The sequence below is a fragment of the Dermacentor albipictus genome, unplaced genomic scaffold, assembly GCF_038994185.2.
Source record: "Dermacentor albipictus isolate Rhodes 1998 colony unplaced genomic scaffold, USDA_Dalb.pri_finalv2 scaffold_20, whole genome shotgun sequence".
Taxonomy (NCBI): domain Eukaryota; kingdom Metazoa; phylum Arthropoda; class Arachnida; order Ixodida; family Ixodidae; genus Dermacentor; species Dermacentor albipictus.
In genome coordinates this window covers 1-18,490 of record NW_027225574.1, presented here as the reverse complement: position 1 = coordinate 18,490, position 18,490 = coordinate 1, and the positions used below count along the sequence as shown (strand labels likewise).

Here is an 18,490-nt window from a genome sequence, read left to right as displayed (position 1 = left end):
GGGATCACGTTCTTGGTCAGCTGGTCCGTATGCTCGTGGAACGAGCTACGGCCGGAGACTGCGCCAGTTACGTTTAACTTGTCCTTTTGCTTCATGATTTCCTCGAGTGAGTGCTCACGGCGATGCTGGCAGATCCTCGGAACCACATACCCGTGATATGGGTTACACCCCCTGCCCCCCCATAAGGTGGAAACTAAAATGATGCAAGACAGCGTCCATCATCAGACCCTGCAATAACCCTTAAACCCATAAGGAATATGACTGTCACCCGTTACGTCGTCTGCTTTTTCCCTAATTGTACGGCACTTTTCATGCAAAATTGGCAACTGGAAACAAGAGTCGCAACGAGTTGAGAAAATAAGCGATCCTACTAAGGGAGAAAGCAGAGGCAACAACCAAACAGGAATGAAAAGTGAAAATTCACATATTTAACCGTTGTTTGTGAAAATATTTATAGATGAACTTTTTATTTAAACAAGTAGAGAAAACGCCACCCGAAGGGGAGAATAATTCCGTGTGCTTTGAATGACACTTCTACAGTTACCGGTCGAACCGCCTGACGTAGCCACTCCTCTGCTGTGCTTATGAGGATGTTTTTCTAACTTTCTGCGGTGGCCGTAGTACGTCTAGAAACGCAGCGCCCTGCTTTCTACGCGGTTGTATGGGACTGGCGGCCACGCATCGTTACGCGAACTCCCAAATAACAATACGACTCGGTTTGGCAATTAACTTGGTAGAGCAGTAAACGAAGGATCCAAAAGGACTGTGATTGTTCCGCAAATATAAATTTCTCTATAATTCTTTCAGAGCTAATTCAAGAAACGCTACTACAAATCTTTATTTTACACTTTCGCTTGTTTACTTGTTCTTGGCAGTGTTCTTTCTGCCCTTCTTTCGTGCGCGAGTCCATTTGATGTGGCTCCTTGTTTGCCAAGTAAAGGAGAGGTGTATCTCACAGGCGTATACCTGTGATCTACACCTTATTTCATTTCTGTTTTCTGTGTTTTCGTGTCTTTATGGCGAATGGTGGGCATTATTCCCATTTGTACTAGTAAAGGCACCCCCCTCATTTGCATAGAAAGGTTACCTTTAAAGGTTACCATAGGAAGTGTGTTCCTATGCGTAGGAAGTTAATTTACCGGGTATCGGTAGGTTATAAAAAAAAAGAATGCGTGACTGTACGTTTCCGCATATTTTCAGAAGCTATATTCAAGACTCTTGCCCGCCCAATCAATTTATTTTGGTAATTGATAACTAAGCAATTCCAACAATTATTCCCTCTTTTCTGATCACTCATTTACCTTTAGATTACAGTGTTTGTCAATGTGGCTTGCAAAATGCTTTATGCGCGACGCCGTAGCACAGGAGGATCCGGACTAATTTCTACCACCTGCAGGATTCCTTAACGTGCACATGAATCTAGGTACACGAGTATGCTTACTTTTTTTTATTTATTTAGTCGCAAACGAAACGCAGCCACCATGGTCGTAAACCGAACCCGCGACCTCACGTTTAGAAACAGAACGCCATAGCCACTAAGCCATCGTGACGGCTCCATGTTACGTGGCTTAAATTTGGTAGGCCTCACGGTATGGTACGACGAACTTTATTTAGGTCCTGAGGGATCAATCTGGGACTGATGCGGGTGCTCCCACGTCGGGACAGAGAAGCCGAGCCCCTCTGCCTTCACACGGGCCCTCTGGACAGCCCCGCGTCGCTCCGCCAGCACTTTACTGAGCAGCATCCCCTGCCACCACTGTTCACCTTGAGAACAATCCCCGGCCACCGCTAAGCAGCGCCAAAGCATGTGTTCTAAATCGAGAAAACCCCACACTTACTACAGGAGACTGAAACCCCGCAGTCCGGATTAATTTTATTCATGACGACCGGGTTAGTGCCTTATTGTATATTTGCATTTCTTTTTCTCAATTTTTTTTTTTGTGTGTGCAAGGAAGTACTGTTGATGCCGCCAAGGTTTCTCCGAAGGCCCATTGCAAACACGCGTGTCCACATCGCAGTGGGCTGCGTTCGCCGGCTGGATACTGTCCCTGGTGACCGTGGTGGCCATCACCAACATTCCCTGGTTCTGGAACAAGGAAGGCCGCCGCATGCGACCCGGCGGCACCGAGTACGCCATCTACGACGCCTTCCACCGGATACTCTTCTCGGTGGCCGTCGCCTACATCGCGCTGGCCAGTGCCTGGGGCAGCGGAGGTACGGACACGGCGTGCACGGACCACGCCGTACATTACTCACGTTTCTTCGCGCGCGTCAATATCTCTACTCTGTACTTCGGTGTCGGCGCACCGTCGATGAGTCGACTGAATTCATCGGCAGCCGACCTCTCTATGCTAGGCTGCGTTCAGAGTATTGGTGGCGAAGACCTACGGAGTCGCCATCTGTCGAAAGCGCCTCGCTTGCGCAGTATGAGCGATAACGCGGCCTGATCGTCTTAGGTTTGGCTGTCAGGGTTCAATAAAAACACCACGCGGGAGCCCTCCAGCCTGGTCATTTCTGTAAGTGCTCTCGAAACAACAGAGGTTTTCTGCTGTCAAAATCATAATCTTGAGCAAACATAAGGCACAGAATAGTTTACAGACGCTATCGCTTTACCGAATGCGCACACTGAATGCCCGCTGCACGCGGCCGCCACGAAGAAACCGCCGAACCGGTTTCTTCCGTGAAAGGTAAGCAGTCACTGAGAGCAAACTATATCAAATGTGTTCTTATAGTGGGCTGTCTGCGTAACGAAATGGAACATAAGAGAATGAGGTCTCAATTGAGCGATTGCACGGGTTCGCAGGACCGACTGCGCGTCTGCATGCATGTCCGCGCACAATGTTTCGCTTTCGCTGCGGGCGCGTTTTCGCACCGTGCCTTAAGCTTTAGGCCGTAGCATACGAGCATTTGACAGTACCAAAGCAACCATTGCTGCGTGTACGCTATCAGAGCTGTTAAAAATTAATTTCGTTATAACTATTGACTTCGATTCCTACGGCAATTTTGATATGCGTCGCGACGATTCAAAGTTTTTTTTTTTAATCTAACTTCTTGGATGTTTCAATATCATTATTTCTCAAGTTGCATGCATCGCAGTGTATGTTTATCGGTCTTCTCAGCAAGCAATTTCTCGCGGCTCTTTTTTTTTTTTCTTAATCGGGTACATTCATTGTTTGATGCTAACACAAACATGCGCATATGCCATGATCTTTTTAATGTGCTTTATACCATTTTCCATCAATTCCAGTTAACTTTCAAGCATCCAGCACCAATAAGTTCATAGACCAAACCGTTATGACATTAGCCGGGCAGCGAGCGCGGGCGAGCGCCTCGCTGCGCGTTTTCTGCTACTCACCGAACATCGCAGACCCGGCGCCGTAGCAGAAACCTTCCTCCCGTCCGTGCTTGCTGCATACCCAAGTTGTAGACGATGGCTGTTTGTCGGTTCTAAGCTTCGCGAGCCAAGCTTCACGCTTCTTGTCCTGCGGCTACGTCTTAATAAGGGTGACACCGGGCTCCGTTGCGTACATCTGGCACTGCGGCACCGAACAGTAGCCTACCATGCTGCACGCCTCCAAAGGCAGCCACTACCTATTATAGTACTTCCAAATGTTGTCAAGAAGACACCCCAAGGCGGGAAAACCTCACCACTTATAATCCGAACCGCAGCGCACGTGGAACTTTAAACATTTATTTTCAGCTTGCTTCTGCGCTTCGCAAGCAGCCGACGCGACTGCTGTGTCCGCGTGCTCCTTCATACCACGTCACGCCGAGGCAGCGCCAGCTTTTCCAGTGGTGGAGCTGGCCCCCAATACAGGGCCGCTATGACAGTGCTAGTTGATAAGGAATATGTGCGATTCTCCCAATGTGATGTGGTGAGCGTACCAATAAATGACTAAACCATGTTTCCACTGCTGATGCCTGTCGTGACGCAACTTTATGAAGTTCTACTAAGCGTGCACCAACTAGCCCAACAACAAGTTTTATTGCCAACCTGTGCTACTGTGACCCACGTCATTTGTACATATAGTACGAGTCTGTTATCATTTTCGCATTCTTTATTGTTATTTTTTTTTTCTGAGTAAGATTTGAGACTGTTTAGGCCAGCAGGACCTAAAGAGGCCTAGCTTCTCTTCTTATTATTATTTTTTGTTCACTTAGTCAGTGAACAAAAAAAAAATAATGGTTGTAACGTAACGGTCTCCGGTTCACGGCTTAACTACATCCGTCAGAGACACGGTGGCGTCAGTCACAAATCTGCTACGGTTACGAATGTAGCGCGAGTTCAGCCTAACTTTCACTATAGACGAACAACGACTACACGGTCAATCTATATCGCGTCGCAACCATGGAGCGGGCATGCCGCCACGCAGAGCGCAGTGACGCCAGTCTGACGTAGCCTGAAGCAAAAAAAGAAAAGAGCTGTGTTTGTGCTGACGGTTTGCATATATATTGGGAGACCCGCTGTTTGCCAGGATATTCGGCGCCAATTGCAGGCTCTTTATTTTCTTCCCTTTCTTTTTCGTAGGAGTCGTCAGGGTGTTCCTCACGTGGTCTGGTTGGCTTCCCATCAGCCGGCTATGCTTCGTTATCTACATTTTGCATCCCTTCCTGATCTTCTATTTCAACGGCACGACGCGCGGTGTGATCTTCTACACAGTCAAGCTTGCGGTAAGGCCTACATACATGTATAACGACTAATCAGAGTAGCGCATTCGCCGAACAGTCTGATCGCTTACGTTGTGTATAGACTTTGCAGTTGCGATTGCGACTGTGAAGGGTTTCTGTGAGATACGGCATGCAGCTTTTCTGATAACCTCACGCTTTTATAGTTACGTGGAGCGAATAATTCAGCTGATCGACGCGGAGTTCACACAGTACAGCGAGGAGCCGCCGTATTCGTAAAGCTTGACGTACTTGCAGTCTCGGAACGTTTTCCTCTCATTGGTCGGCGGTCGCGCCCTCGCACTCAATATAGCGATGAGAGTGATAACGATACTACAGTCTGTGCTAATGGCATATAGATAACGGTGCTTATACGCGACAGAACTTGAAATACGGACTTAGATTATCTTCGAAGTCACATCACTATGTTCTGCGGTCATATGCGGGCACACGTTAACATGATCGTAGCAGATTTGCTGAAGGGTTAGCTATACAGCCCTGCTTGAAACTATATATATAGAAGCTCTAACAGGATATAATTGTGCAGCTTCTATTATTTTTTGCCAGATTTGCTGCAGACAGTAGTAATGCATACGCGCTCACACTTACACGCTTCAGTGCAGTCATTTTTTTACGTAGTGCCGCATGCTACGTGAAGATTGTAAAAATCGTTCGCAATCATTTTTACTAAATAATAAAACGATTCCACGCCAACGCCGCACGTGGTTCAGCAGCAGAAGCGCTAAAAAAATTCCCCGCCAATCAGCGGAGCAGGCGTGGCGTGTACCAGCTGGTGTTCAGAACGCGCGCGCCCAATACCGAAATCGGAAGGTGTTAATGCCATCCACTTGGGGCGCTACAGTCAATTCGGCTGCTGGGCTCTATGGGAGTGTCCGCTCTTGTTGAATCTTTTTCTCTATGTTTGTACTAGTAAAGGTAACCCCCCCCCCCCCCCGCCTCATTTGCACAGAAAAGTTACCTTTAAAAAATTGTGGGGTTTTACGTGCCAAAACCACTTTCTGATTATGAGGCACGCCGTAGTGGGGGACTCCGAAAATTTCGACCACCTGGGGTTCTTTAACGTGCACCTAAATCTAAGTACACGGGTATTTTCGCAGTTCACCCCCATCGAAATGCGGCCGCCGTGGCGGGGATTCGATCCCGCGACCTGTGCCTAGCAGCACAACACTAAGCAACGACGGCGGGTAAAAGTTACGTTAGGTTGGGCCCCCCCCCTACCCCGAAAGAATATCCTAGGTACCTGCCTTCTATATATATATATCGGGAATCGCTATAGGAGAGTAACACTTCACCGGCCAACCCATGAAGCACTGATCAAATAAAAGGCAAACGAGAAACGAAGCAGCAATTAACAACAGCGTGGAAACGCGTTGCTGACATGGCGGGATTTCTTTAACCAGCGAAACCCTCACGGGAACAAGGAAGGACCGTACAAAGGTGGCGAGCTGTACTTGCGTATGTGTGCAGCTGTGCGAAATTCACAGATCAAAGAACTGCCCATCCGTAAGATGACGGGGCACGTATCGCAATTTCTATCTCGCGACGGCTGAACAGTACAGCATGTTTCATTCTGGCGTCATAGTACAAGTTGTTTTAGTGCTTTAAAATATCACCATAAGAAAATCTGTCGAATAATGATTCCTTTAAAGCACAACAGGATTCTGCATCATGATTTATGTGAATTAGTGACTCTGCTAATGACGGAATTGAATACGCGACGTTTCTGGCATTGTTCATCACAATCGCAAAGTTTAAACTAGACTGGCATGCAGATTCTGAGAACCTGTGTCTTACACGGGTGCTCGGGACGGCATAGCAAAGTCGCTAATAGCCAAAGTCATTCACACGTGTGTACTAATTAAGCGTCTTGGAAATTGCTTGCATGCCGGGTATTTTTGTCAGCAGAGGTTGGACGGCTCAAAAACAGCAAACAGATCGAGAACACCACCCAGGAAAAAAAGTCAGGCAGAGAGTCCTCCGAGAGTTGTATAGATGCGCGCAAGCATTGTACCACATATCTCCACGCAGCCCGGTGCCATTACGTGATGTTATGCATCCTGATCCTACAGTATAAACGGCAGCGATGCGGCTACACTAACTGCTGCGAATGGCGGCGCAAGGTGAATCATGACGCCAGAAAACTACTGCAGGTGGCGGCGGCAGACGGGGCAGGTGCACTGATTATGTTCCGATCACTATAAGCCGTTATCGCTCTTTAGCGCCTTATCCATCCGCGTCGAACTCTAGGAGCGGCTGCGTATCGCGCATGCCTTTCCTCGAAAGACGCCTGCGATGGAGACAGTCTCGCGTTGGAGGGAGACGCACGGGCCCCAATCTTGAAAGCCATCTGCGATGACGGCAGAGAGTGCGGCAAGTTGAGCTTCGTAAGCGCTGCACTCTCGCCGCTTAGTTTGCGTTGAAACGAGAAACAGCACGAAGGTGAATTCGCCCGCTGCTGCGGGCCCTATCATGAAAGCGACCGTCTTATTGGACGGACGGACGGTTTTTCTCTTTGGGTAAGCAGAGAGATTCTCACAAATTAAAAAAGACAAAAAGAGAGAGAAAAGCCTTTTCAGACAGAAGCGATCCCAATTGAGAAATGCAACTCGGTGCAGCCACATGTTACGATAGGACGCGTTAAACGCTCCCTTCAGGCAGTATACCTTTGGTACGAACGATCGATTCATGTACATGGCAAGCTTGTAATTTATAAATATTTAATTATGGGGGTTTACGTGCCAAAACCACGATCGATTATGAGGCACGCCGTAGTGGGGGACTCCGGAAATTTCGACCACCTGGGGTTCTTTAACGTGCACCTAAATCTAAGTACACGGGTGTTTTCGCATTTCACCCCTATCGGAATGCAGCCGCCGCGGCCGGGATTCGATCCCGCGACCTCGTGCTTAAGCAGCCTGTAATAATATACAAATATACCGGATGTCTTATGATAAAGTAAGTTGCCTATGACATATGGCACTAAGTTACTTATTCTGCTGGATTAGCCGAAGACGCGGACGGTACTTACACTGAAAATCAAAATTGATAATTCACTCATTAACAAAAGTTCCATAATCACCTTTCTAACTAACTACTTTAGCGCACATACTGCAATACACGGACTGTGAAGCGAGTGATTTCACAAGGCACATACACTTCAAGCAAATTTTGAAGCTAGCAGCAGTTCTGAGATACGCACTGTCACACTTGAAGTAACAATGCAGTTGTTCCACTTATCGTTTTAAGAAAACCCATTTTCTATATAGAATAAAAATAATTTGCGGAACACCAATGGATTTCGTCGCAAACACTGAGAACACATATCTCTATATTGAAGTCATCCTCAGAACTCGTTTAATGTGGATATTACATTCAAAGTGAAAAAAAAAAAGATTCAAATCATGGGATTTTACCAGGCAAGTACTACGGTGAGATTATGAAGCACGCTGTAGTGAGGCACTCCGGAAATTTCGACAACCTTGGGTTCTTTATCATGCACCTACATCTAAGTACACGGGTGTTTTCGCTCCCATCGAAATGTGCCCGCCGTGGTCCGGATTCGATCCCGCGACCTCGTGCTTAGAAGCCCAACACCATAGGCCCCTTAGCAACCACGGCGAGTGACATTCAAATACACCGGCTAGAACTTGTAAATTGCGACATGTGCCAGAAGGTAAGTCGTTTAAATGGTAATTAATAATGGTTCATTAGTCAAATGTTTTGATTTCTCGTGCAAATAATGTCGGCCACAGAGTACTTGAGCTCAAGAAGCAGAATCGTGCTATATGCCACATGCGATTAAAACAAAAGATATCACGCCGTCTATTACGCATAAGAGCTCGCACGTCGGCACGGCACTATTAACACGCATTTCGTCGCAAGAAGCCGTTGTACAGAACAGCAGCCCTGCAGTTGATATTACTACAAGGTCACCTAGAAGGCGCAGCTGCATGAATCAAATCCCGGCCACGGCAACCGCGTTTCTATGGGGGCGAAATGCGAAAACACCCGTTTGTTGTGCATTGCGTGCACGTTAGGGAGCCCCACGTGGTCAAAATGTCCCCCCACTTATGCGTACCTTAATATCATATCGTGATCCTGGCACGTAAAACCCCACATTTTCATCAACTACGAGTTCGCCTAAAGCTTCATTATCATGAGCCCGCGAGATTGAGCTGATTTAGATTTATGACTTGCTGTACGAACGCCGATGCCAATTAACGTAGGCCAACCACAATTAGTTGGTCAAATGGGTGGCGCCAAAGGAAATCATATGCAAAGTGGCGTTCTCTCATCTTCCTCCCGAGAATGCAGCCATGAGCAGTCAGCCACGAAGATCGCAATATTTTAGTTATGCTGACCAGCAGCCAGACGATTCGAAGCTTGACTGTAGCTCGACCGACTGCGCAGTACACAGTAAAAGTAAAACAGGTGTGTCACACGCAACCAGCACAAGTTGAAACGAAACACGTTGCTGTAACAGTAAGCGTGCGATTGGCGCGAACACAAAGTGGAATTACATTAGAGGCGGGAATATTTTTCAACGGCACTTACATAGAAGCGGGCATATTTTTGAACGGCGCTGCCGCGCCACCCAGATATTGATGAATAATAAACGTGCCAAACAAATTATTTTGGCCATGCGAATCTGCCTGATGGCGCACATGATACTGAATACGCGAATGGCGGGCCAGTGGAAGTGCAAGCAAGGCAGTTTTATGTCGTGAAACGACCGACATTGGTTGAATCCTTGAAGTTTCGGAATGAGTACAGCACCCGCTGTGAAAAGGCTGTCATAAAGAATTATCTCTCCCTAATGTCCCTGTATATACAGGGGTACTAACTCTCCCGTACGCATTGCACGGACCGTGGATGGCTGCAAGTAGGAATTGAAGTTTGTCTGTTAGCACTACATCTTGCAAGCATGTCAGGATCACGGAGAAAAACAGGAAAATGCGAGAAATAGTCGCTCACAATGTGAAAGAAAAAAGCACTCATTTATCTGTGAAATTATGTCTTAGGATTAGGTTGGACACTACGGCAAGCTCACAGTATACCATTCGAGCGCGGCGCGCAAGCGTGACATGTCCATACAAGGGACATTTTGCGGTGACAGTATAATCGCAAGTAAGGTGCTTTCATGTGGCACTCACTTTTTGTTGGCGAAACGCAGGGATTGACGAGGCTGGATATCCTTTCCGAGTCAAAGCGCGCCGCATACTCCATGGGTCAAGGGTCGTTGGTTAACGCGTCGAAACCACAAAATGGAGAGCTTGCCCTGCGAGTGTTGTAAATTTGAACAAACCAACGCGCCTACCCAAACAGGCGCCAACCCGAACCAACTGACTCCACCGGTCAACGAGCTCTGCTTCCCACCGCAAAGATGTGAAAGGGCGAAAGATTCCGTTAAGAAAATATTACATGAGTTTCACATGAAAGTCTTACAAGTTTTGACATCACAGCCGTTAAACTTTCTGATGAGATTCTTTGGAATTTTCTGATGTATTCCTAATGTCATTCTAAAACATATTGGCCACCGTGTTTCTGTTGAATTCTTGATGAGTGTTTTTCTTGCGAGTATGAAATGTCTTCCTAATGTGCCCTCCAAAGCAGTTTTCGTGAGAGTTTCTCATGTCTTCCTAATGAATCTTTAATGAGCTTATACATTAGACTGCTGGTGCTGATAGCACTCCTATAACGAAATTGGCCGCCATATGTGGTAACATTTTCTCGTGTCCCAATGGCAGACAGACCTTATTTAAAATGTCACTTGTACGTGACTGTCTTTGGTGCTTGATATATGCAGCCTGTATGCATGTATGCATGTCCAGCGAAGATGCAGCATGTTTGACATGTATGAGGGCCCATACATATGCTGCATGTTAGACATTACTCAACAAAAGAAATTTAACAAAAACATTTATTGGGCACATGAATGCTTCCTTAAATGCAGGAGGTTAAATGAAAGGACAACACAGTATCAGTCTGGTTATGGATTTGATATTTTTCTTTCATTTAATCTCGCTACTTGTCATTGAGGAGAGGCTGTTCTTGAGGTGGAGGGTCATCATGTTGAAGTGAGTGCACGTGTACCCTGCATGGTAGAAAGGACAGAAAATTAACAAAACTTGGCAATCAACGACAGAAATACACGCTGTATCACTTGCTGCAGAACGATCTGGAGATGGTATAGCTAGTTCTGCGAAAAAATTATGTGGTGTCGGTTCACACAAAGTTGTTGAGGAACCACTGTGTGGCCTTTGGGTGCAGCAGTAACTGCAGTAAGCAGAAATTGCTCTTGGCTGTACAAATGTGCAACGTGGATCAGCTGTGGCGTGTGTACACGTTGTGGACTACTTCAGCTATATTGGTTTCCGCTCGACAAAGGACAGCAGTGTCTGTGGATTGCTAGCGTAAATGAGAAAATCTCACTGATTACTTTGCACGGAAATGAACATAGAAGTGTTCGTGTACGGGCAACCCAATGCATCCCCGAGACATCCAAGTGCCAGTCGCTATAGAATATTTGCATCAGCTACCGGCACAGTTCTCATACATTCCAAGCCTACTATGTCATGCCTGTGTTGGCCTCCGGTATGGTGGCATATATCCCAGTCAAGAAATACGCCACACCATGTCGGGTTTTTTTTATCGTTTACACCAGAGCGCTGATTTCAGAGGATAAACAAACTTGCATAAAAAGAATTACTAAATAAGCATGGTGACTGCTATCTCACGTCATTAGAGAGTATTCCTTTTTGTCATGCAATCATAATGAGCGTTGACTGACACACGTCGCACTTTTGGATGTGGTATTCCTCACTGATTTTGTTGTATCAATCGGTTGCCATAGGCGAAAAAAACAGATGAACAATCTAAATCTAGTGCAAAGCTTGTCGTGTCAATGCATGGTTAAATGGGAGGAGCACACTGGTCCTTTGAGTGAATTATGGTGCTCTCCTAGGCGCATGCTGAGGCACCGGCTAGTCTGCATGCCCGATGTACATTGAACCAAATATGCACGTGATCAAAAGAATAGAGTATACTACCCAGGACAGATACGAGACAGATTTTGGGTATCTTTAACTAAGCAAGCCTCCAATGCCTGGGTGCCTTTGTCAATTCACTTGTGGACTGCTATGCACATATATTTCCAGCAAAATTAGGCAGCATATGCACAACAGTTCACAACTGAATTCACAACTGAAAGGCAAGGAGGCAAGCGGGGCTTGCTTGGTTAAAGGTAGCACCAAATTTGTCCAGTACGTGTCAGAGGCACTGTACTGTATTCCTTTCATATGTGGTCAAATGTACATAGCGCGGACTGGCTGGTGCTTAAATATGTACCTATGAGATCACCATATTTCACTCAAAAGACCAGTATGCTCGTCAGACTTGGCAACATATATCCGCAATGGGGCTTCAGGCCGGATTAGGATTGTTTATCTGTTTTCACCCATGGTTGAAAATTGGCAAGAGAAATCAGTCAGGCACACCACATAAATAACAATAAGTGTAAGCCAGCCACCATTATCAACGCATGAAGAAAGGCGTCCTTTGTAGATTACAAGGGATATAAATTAGTCCGTGCCTACTTACTTACTTCATTTTATGCAAACACCATTTATCATGATTTTATGCCTTTGTATTACAACTTCTGCCTTCCTTCTCAAATTAACTTGTGCACAACACAAGCGCACATCCAGTGCTATTTTTGTTAATCCTTCCATCAACTTAACAATCAGTTGTTAACCAAAGTCATCTTGTATGGTCTCCTTTCCCTATCTGTGTAAATTTTGTCCTGAAAAGTTACACGAGCTGACCAGCAAATTCAAATGGACACTACAAGTTTTGCCGAGTGGACACGGCTGATTCTCAGAAATGCACAAAAACTGTGATGAGTATCTGTTGGCATACTGTAGTGTGTGCACACTAGCTGCGACATTGCTGCAGCAGACACACTCACAAGTGCTACAATGCCTATTAGCATGAATGGGAGCAGCTTGCAAAGAATATGAAGAAAGTGAGAGAAAATACAGCAAGCTTACCAGAAAACGCCTCACCGCTTAAGTAACTGCAGCACAATGAATACTGGCCTTCCTATTTCATTTTAAGAAATGAAGTGCAGCTCATCAAATATGTATTTGCCAGTGGCAGTTATTCTGAGAACAAGACAGAAATAATTGTAAATATCAATGTTAAACAATGGTATGCACACTGCGTGCTTAAACCTGTGTCATATATGGCACACTACACGTGAAATTCTTACATGGACAAAAAGTGCACGTGTGTAGCATAAGCAGAACAGAAAAAAAGTACAGAAATATATGCTACAGCATAGGAAACCGTTCCAAACGAATAAAACCAAAACAAAAAAGAAACATACTGTGTAATAGGCAAACATAAAATTGAACTTGCAGCCAAGAGATTGATGCGAGAAAAATACTAAACGTCAGGACATGTGAGGTGCAGTTTTAACAAAACAAGATAATGTGTGCATAATGTCTACAAACACAAATAAGCAGCAAGTGGAATAAAGTTGCATAAATATTTAGCCTATTTAGCCAGCTGCATTAAGTAATATGTCGATACACCTATCCACTAATGATACCGAGACCCTACTTTTGTGAACAGGTACACTTAAAGCATACCTGACATGTCCATCCAGATTACACGCCCTGCTGCTGCAGCCATGGCCACGGGTTATGTGGACACTGTTGTGGGTCACGGCTTCACCACTACAAAGGGAATTCTGTGTTAACTTATAGCTGTGGCACAATAAGACTGTCACATCGTGAACGCAAGCAAGGAGCATGTAAAAACAGTCACGAAAAAAATGCCTGCACTGGTGCAGGGTAGCAACAGAGCACAAAGTCGGAGTCACTGATGAATGTCACGATAACAGGGACCCCTTCAATAAAGCAAAATTTCACACGCAGCAGCAGCAGCGCATTACATGAATGTTTGTTTACATAACAATTCTAGAGTTTCTTTCATGACCTTAAGCAACTTTCCTCTGTAATGTTTAGTTACGTCAATGTTATGGCAACCCCCCTTGAAAACAAACCTGTACCAGTAGCACGCTGTGATTGCTTACATTTTTTTCCCTAATACTGCTCGTAAACTGAAAACCTTGTAAGCAGAGCTTATTTACAATGTCGAATCATTTATAAGCGAGGAAACGTCATTGGAGTAAGAATCGGTCAAGACGCAGATGAGTCATTATCATGCGACTTCAGCAGAAAAGCGGGTGCTCACACACAAGCGCCCATGACGAACACGATTATTTCCGAACGTAGTCTTTCTCATCGAAAGAAAATGCTTATCAAGATTTTCAATTCCGCATTATGGCAATAAATTTGCGGAACTAAACTCTGACACCTAGCGAGCATCGGCATAGGTTTCACTGCTGTCATGGGAGTTCTCTCTCCAACGTTCGCAAGGCACCGTGCCTATGCCCACACGAGAAGCACGCACAACACGTGTGTAGTTACCAAGCACGGTTACCCACCTTTTGAATAGCATGACGCGGTCGAAAAGCGCCCTCCAAGTTGCCGGTGCTGCGATGTTACTCCCAGCATACATGCCGGTGCATAGTGGACGAGCAGTGGCACGCTAACAATACGCATTAGTCCTTTGCGACGTCCACCCAACTGTTCACGACAACCAGAGACAAAGGGAACACACTCCAAGGCATCAACATCGTTGGTCCACATTTGGCTGGCGCGCCAAGCATACGGCGACTTTGCAGCGAGACACAAGCTGTCTGTGGCACTTATTATGCGCTCGCGAACTAAGTCACATTTCGTTACAGCAAACTCAAAAACACACGGTCAAACAAGCACATCGTTGCAGCTCACACACCCGACCGACTCGTACACAGAGCGACAGGCTAAGCATGGATGGATGCTACGAGCGTCCCTTTAGAAACGGGGCAGTGGGTAACTGCGCATAGTTGTTGCAAGAGAAACAGAACCATACATAAGTCTGTATTGTAAGCTATAGCTTGGCATAGAAAGAAATCCTATAACGCATTTTCAATTTTGAATCGCTTCTGCTATCTGCAGCCAGCAAAAGTATGGCCTTTGAGATCTGAAAATCTTATCCCTATAGATAAGCCGTCGCTGTGGCGTTATTCGGACGATTTGCACTTTGGTTACCTCTCTTAAAGCCCGTGAATTACGCATTTCGCTCCTCCCGGTGCTACCTGCGCCGTCACTTCATTTTAAATACTTTCCTGCTGTCGTTGACATCAACTGTATAGCCTCAGACATCGTTGACGCGATCTCCGGGGGACCCGTGTGCAGTGTGCGATGTTTCAGTGCCCATTACAACAGTGTCAGACGGAAAGCATCAAATCTGCTCGTGTGGCGCCGCTTGCACCCCTGTCGTCCGTATCTTGCTTTCGTGTTAGTGTGTTTAATGTGCGCGGGTTGCACTCCTGTCGCCCGTGCCTTGTGTGTTGATCGTGCGATCCACGAAGATTCCTCGAGAAACCCACATGTCTCGGCAGCGTGCATTTGTCCTATGTGATATATGCCAGAAATGTGCGCTGGCGTACGATGTGCTTGCAACCAAGTACTACAGTGCGCTCCAGCAAATAGACCCTGCCGCTTACGCGCAGTTTTCCTTGTCATGATCATATCAATCTGCACGATTGTCGGTTGCCACTTAAAGACACGTAACACCGCCGAGAAATTAAACTGCGCAGAACAAGGCATACACTATAGGTTTGCATTGTTTACCAAATGTGATAACGGGGTAACACGAACTCATAGTGCTCTTTAAAAAGAAAAGGAAATGACGTCGCTGTTTTATGCCTAGCCCTGATAAATCAGAATCGTTTCCAGGGTACTCGGCGCTCACGCTGTGTTATATCGTTTTCTTCATTTTTTGTTTCTTAGACTGCCCCCAACGATGAATCAACCACTCCCACCAAAGGCCAAGGGTCTGAGTGCCTTATTTAACTGTATGCTAATTAACGGTACCTGAATTAATATCGTCTTCATTAACAGCAATGGTCATGGGTCCGGCTCCCACCAATATTCATGGGCCCGACTGCTTTAATTAACTATATCTGAATTAACCGTACATTAACTAACATCGCCTTCATTAACACCAAAGTTCGTGGTCACGACTCCCACACAAGATAATGGGTTCGAGTGTTTTAAGTAACTATATATTAATTAAACGTGTCTTAACAACACCTTTAACAACAAAGGTCGCGGGTTAGAGTGTCTTAATTTACTATATCTTAATCAACAGTACGTTAGTTAACTTCGCCTTCATTAACAACAAAGGTCGCGAGTTCGATTCACACCCAGGGTCATGGGTTCGAGTTACTTAATTACTATCATTTAATTAACCGTGATTTAATTATCACCGTCTTTAACAAAGGTCGTGGGTTCGAGTGCCTGAAATAACTGTATCTTAACTGTGCCTTAACAGCGCCTTCATTAACACCAAAGGTCGTGAGTTAGAGTGCATTAATTAACTATATAATAAATAACTGTGCTTTAGTAAGGGTTCGACTTCCACTAAAGTTCGTGGGTTCGAGTGCATTAATTAACTATATCTTAAATAACTGTGTCTTAATTAACGGTGCCTTAATGAACACCAATGGTTGTGTGTTCGTAGCCTTAATTACCACCATAGGTAGTGGGTTCGACTCCCATGAAAGGTTGAGTGTTGGTAACCTCATTGTACACCGTGTGCTCACGCCGACAATACCGCATTTTCCGCCTCATGAGCCATTTAATGCTATCGCATTACAAAGAATTTTTCACGACTTGGCATCGTACACATTCATATATGATGTACTTTGACATTAGCAATAACAAAAAAAAACTGTATACTCTTCTCATCAGAAATTATAAGGTGCATTGTCATTTGAATCTCTGATGTACTTGTGATGCCAAAAATCATTAGACGATGCATTTCTTATGAATGTCTCATGTCACATTAGGAACACATAACGTTCTCTACAGAAACTCATTGTTCATTTTCATAAGGGATAGGAAGGAAAGGTTGGGAGAGATAACTTAAAGGCGGAGCGAGGGCACGCGCTTAAGCAACGCCTTCTCTCAATGCTTTCGGTCACGTGATAGTTCGAGGCGTCGAGATGCCGCCCGGGCAGTCACGCGTGAGGGAAAGTACAAAATTCCCATCGTATTCTTCTTCCCTTCTGGCCGTGGCGGCGTGGCGCCGTTAACCATATATGGTCACGGCCGGGCGCGTCTCGTCGCCTCTCTAGCCCGGCCGTGATATGGTTTAGCACTGACGGGTGCAGCAGCTTTGCTCTCGCTTTTTCGTACTTTATACTTCTTTTTGGATAGATCAGCGAAACAGCCGATATGCTCGAAAAATGTGCATCTTGTGTGTCTGTAGAGTTGACCGTACTTGCATTTTCTTCGAGGGATTGGCTACGACAAGCCTCTGGAACGAGCAAAGGGCCAATCCTATCGTTTCGGAACGGCTGCGCGTCAAAGCAAAGGATACGTATTCGTGTTGCATTTCAGAGAATTGCCTGCGCTGCTGCGGACAACTTCGCATTTACTGTGCAGTGTCAGGTTGTTTGTACAGGTGTGTTGTACGGCATGCGTGCGTACAAATGGGTGTACGTATATGTGTGTGCAGTTGCAGGTGGCTCGTGGTTTTCTATGGGTTCTCTTTCTTTCCTATCGTCGCGAACCGATGAACTATAGATGCAAAGAGTGTTCACATCTGTAACAGGATATCGAACAGTTAATTGTGCTTTGAAGTTTTCTTAGACCAAAACTGGCTTATTCGTGACCTCAGGATGTCAGCTTTTGTGTTCTGGCAACTGTGTCTCAGTAAAAAAAGTGACTAAATCAAACATGCACTGTGTTAGTGCTACTTACCCGAAGCTTGCTTTCCTTCGTTTTATGATAAACCGATCTGTCTGACATGCGTAGCGTCTATTTGTTCTGATGATTGTGACTTGCGCCGCAATTTGTTTCTTTATGAATAGTGTAGTTGAATGAAATCTGACAGATATCTGCCTTAACTTTTATAAATGGCGCAAATATATTGTTAATTTTCACGTGCGAGGTTGTAGCGCCTCTGAATTGTCGGATCTTCAAGTTTAATTACAACCTGGCATCGAATCGCGTGCTTCAGAAAATTTAGTTTCTGTTTGCCAGTCGCGTTGCTTTATTAGTGATTTTACTATCTTCTCCAAAGAACAAAAAATTATATGTGCGTGTGAGCTGCCATTTTCATTTAACAAGTTATGCGCTTATTATGCTGATTTTCATTGGCTGATCTAGTCTATTGCGGTCAGTCGTACTGTTGCCATGTAGCTTCTTTGAACCGTACTCTGTTCAAATTGCTTTGTCTTGGCTGTTAGGATGCATTTACTGTGCTGTGTTTGTGAAGTATTTGGGTAGATCCTCTCTGAATTTATTGAGCATTTTATTCCATTTTTTACGCGAGCGGTTGTAGCTTTTGATGTTACGAGTCGCGATCAAGCACGACTGCCATGCTCCACACAAAGGTGACCTTTTTTTTTTAATCTGAAGCGGTCTTGTAGCCGTCCTAAATAGTTGTAGACGTTTTAGTTATTTTTGGCTGGCCCAAGACGACTTAAAAACGTCGTGTGTTCAGTGTGCATGTAGCTTCCAAATACATTAGTTACATTGACGTCGTCTCGGTCGCTATGCAGGCGAATCGCTCGCACGGTTTCTCAAAGCGGCCGGCGCGTTAATCCGGTCGACTTGATGACGCGCAATATGGAAGCCACACCGCAATAATTCGCGGTTTTCGCTTTACTTATTATTTTCCC

The 18,490-nt window shown here is 45.4% G+C and overlaps 1 protein-coding gene across 1 annotated transcript in view; it reads left to right on the top strand.

Annotated features, from left to right (window-relative positions):
* The window catches only part of LOC139052240 (nose resistant to fluoxetine protein 6-like), a 76,146-nt gene extending 71,445 nt beyond the window's left edge, over window positions 1–4,701 (top strand). The window contains exons 14-15 of the mRNA XM_070529337.1: window positions 2,019–2,214; window positions 4,529–4,701. Coding sequence (XP_070385438.1) covers window positions 2,019–2,214; window positions 4,529–4,701 — 369 coding nt within the window. The remainder of the gene's footprint in view (window positions 1–2,018; window positions 2,215–4,528) is intronic.
* Window positions 4,702–18,490: the final 13,789 nt, after the last annotated feature.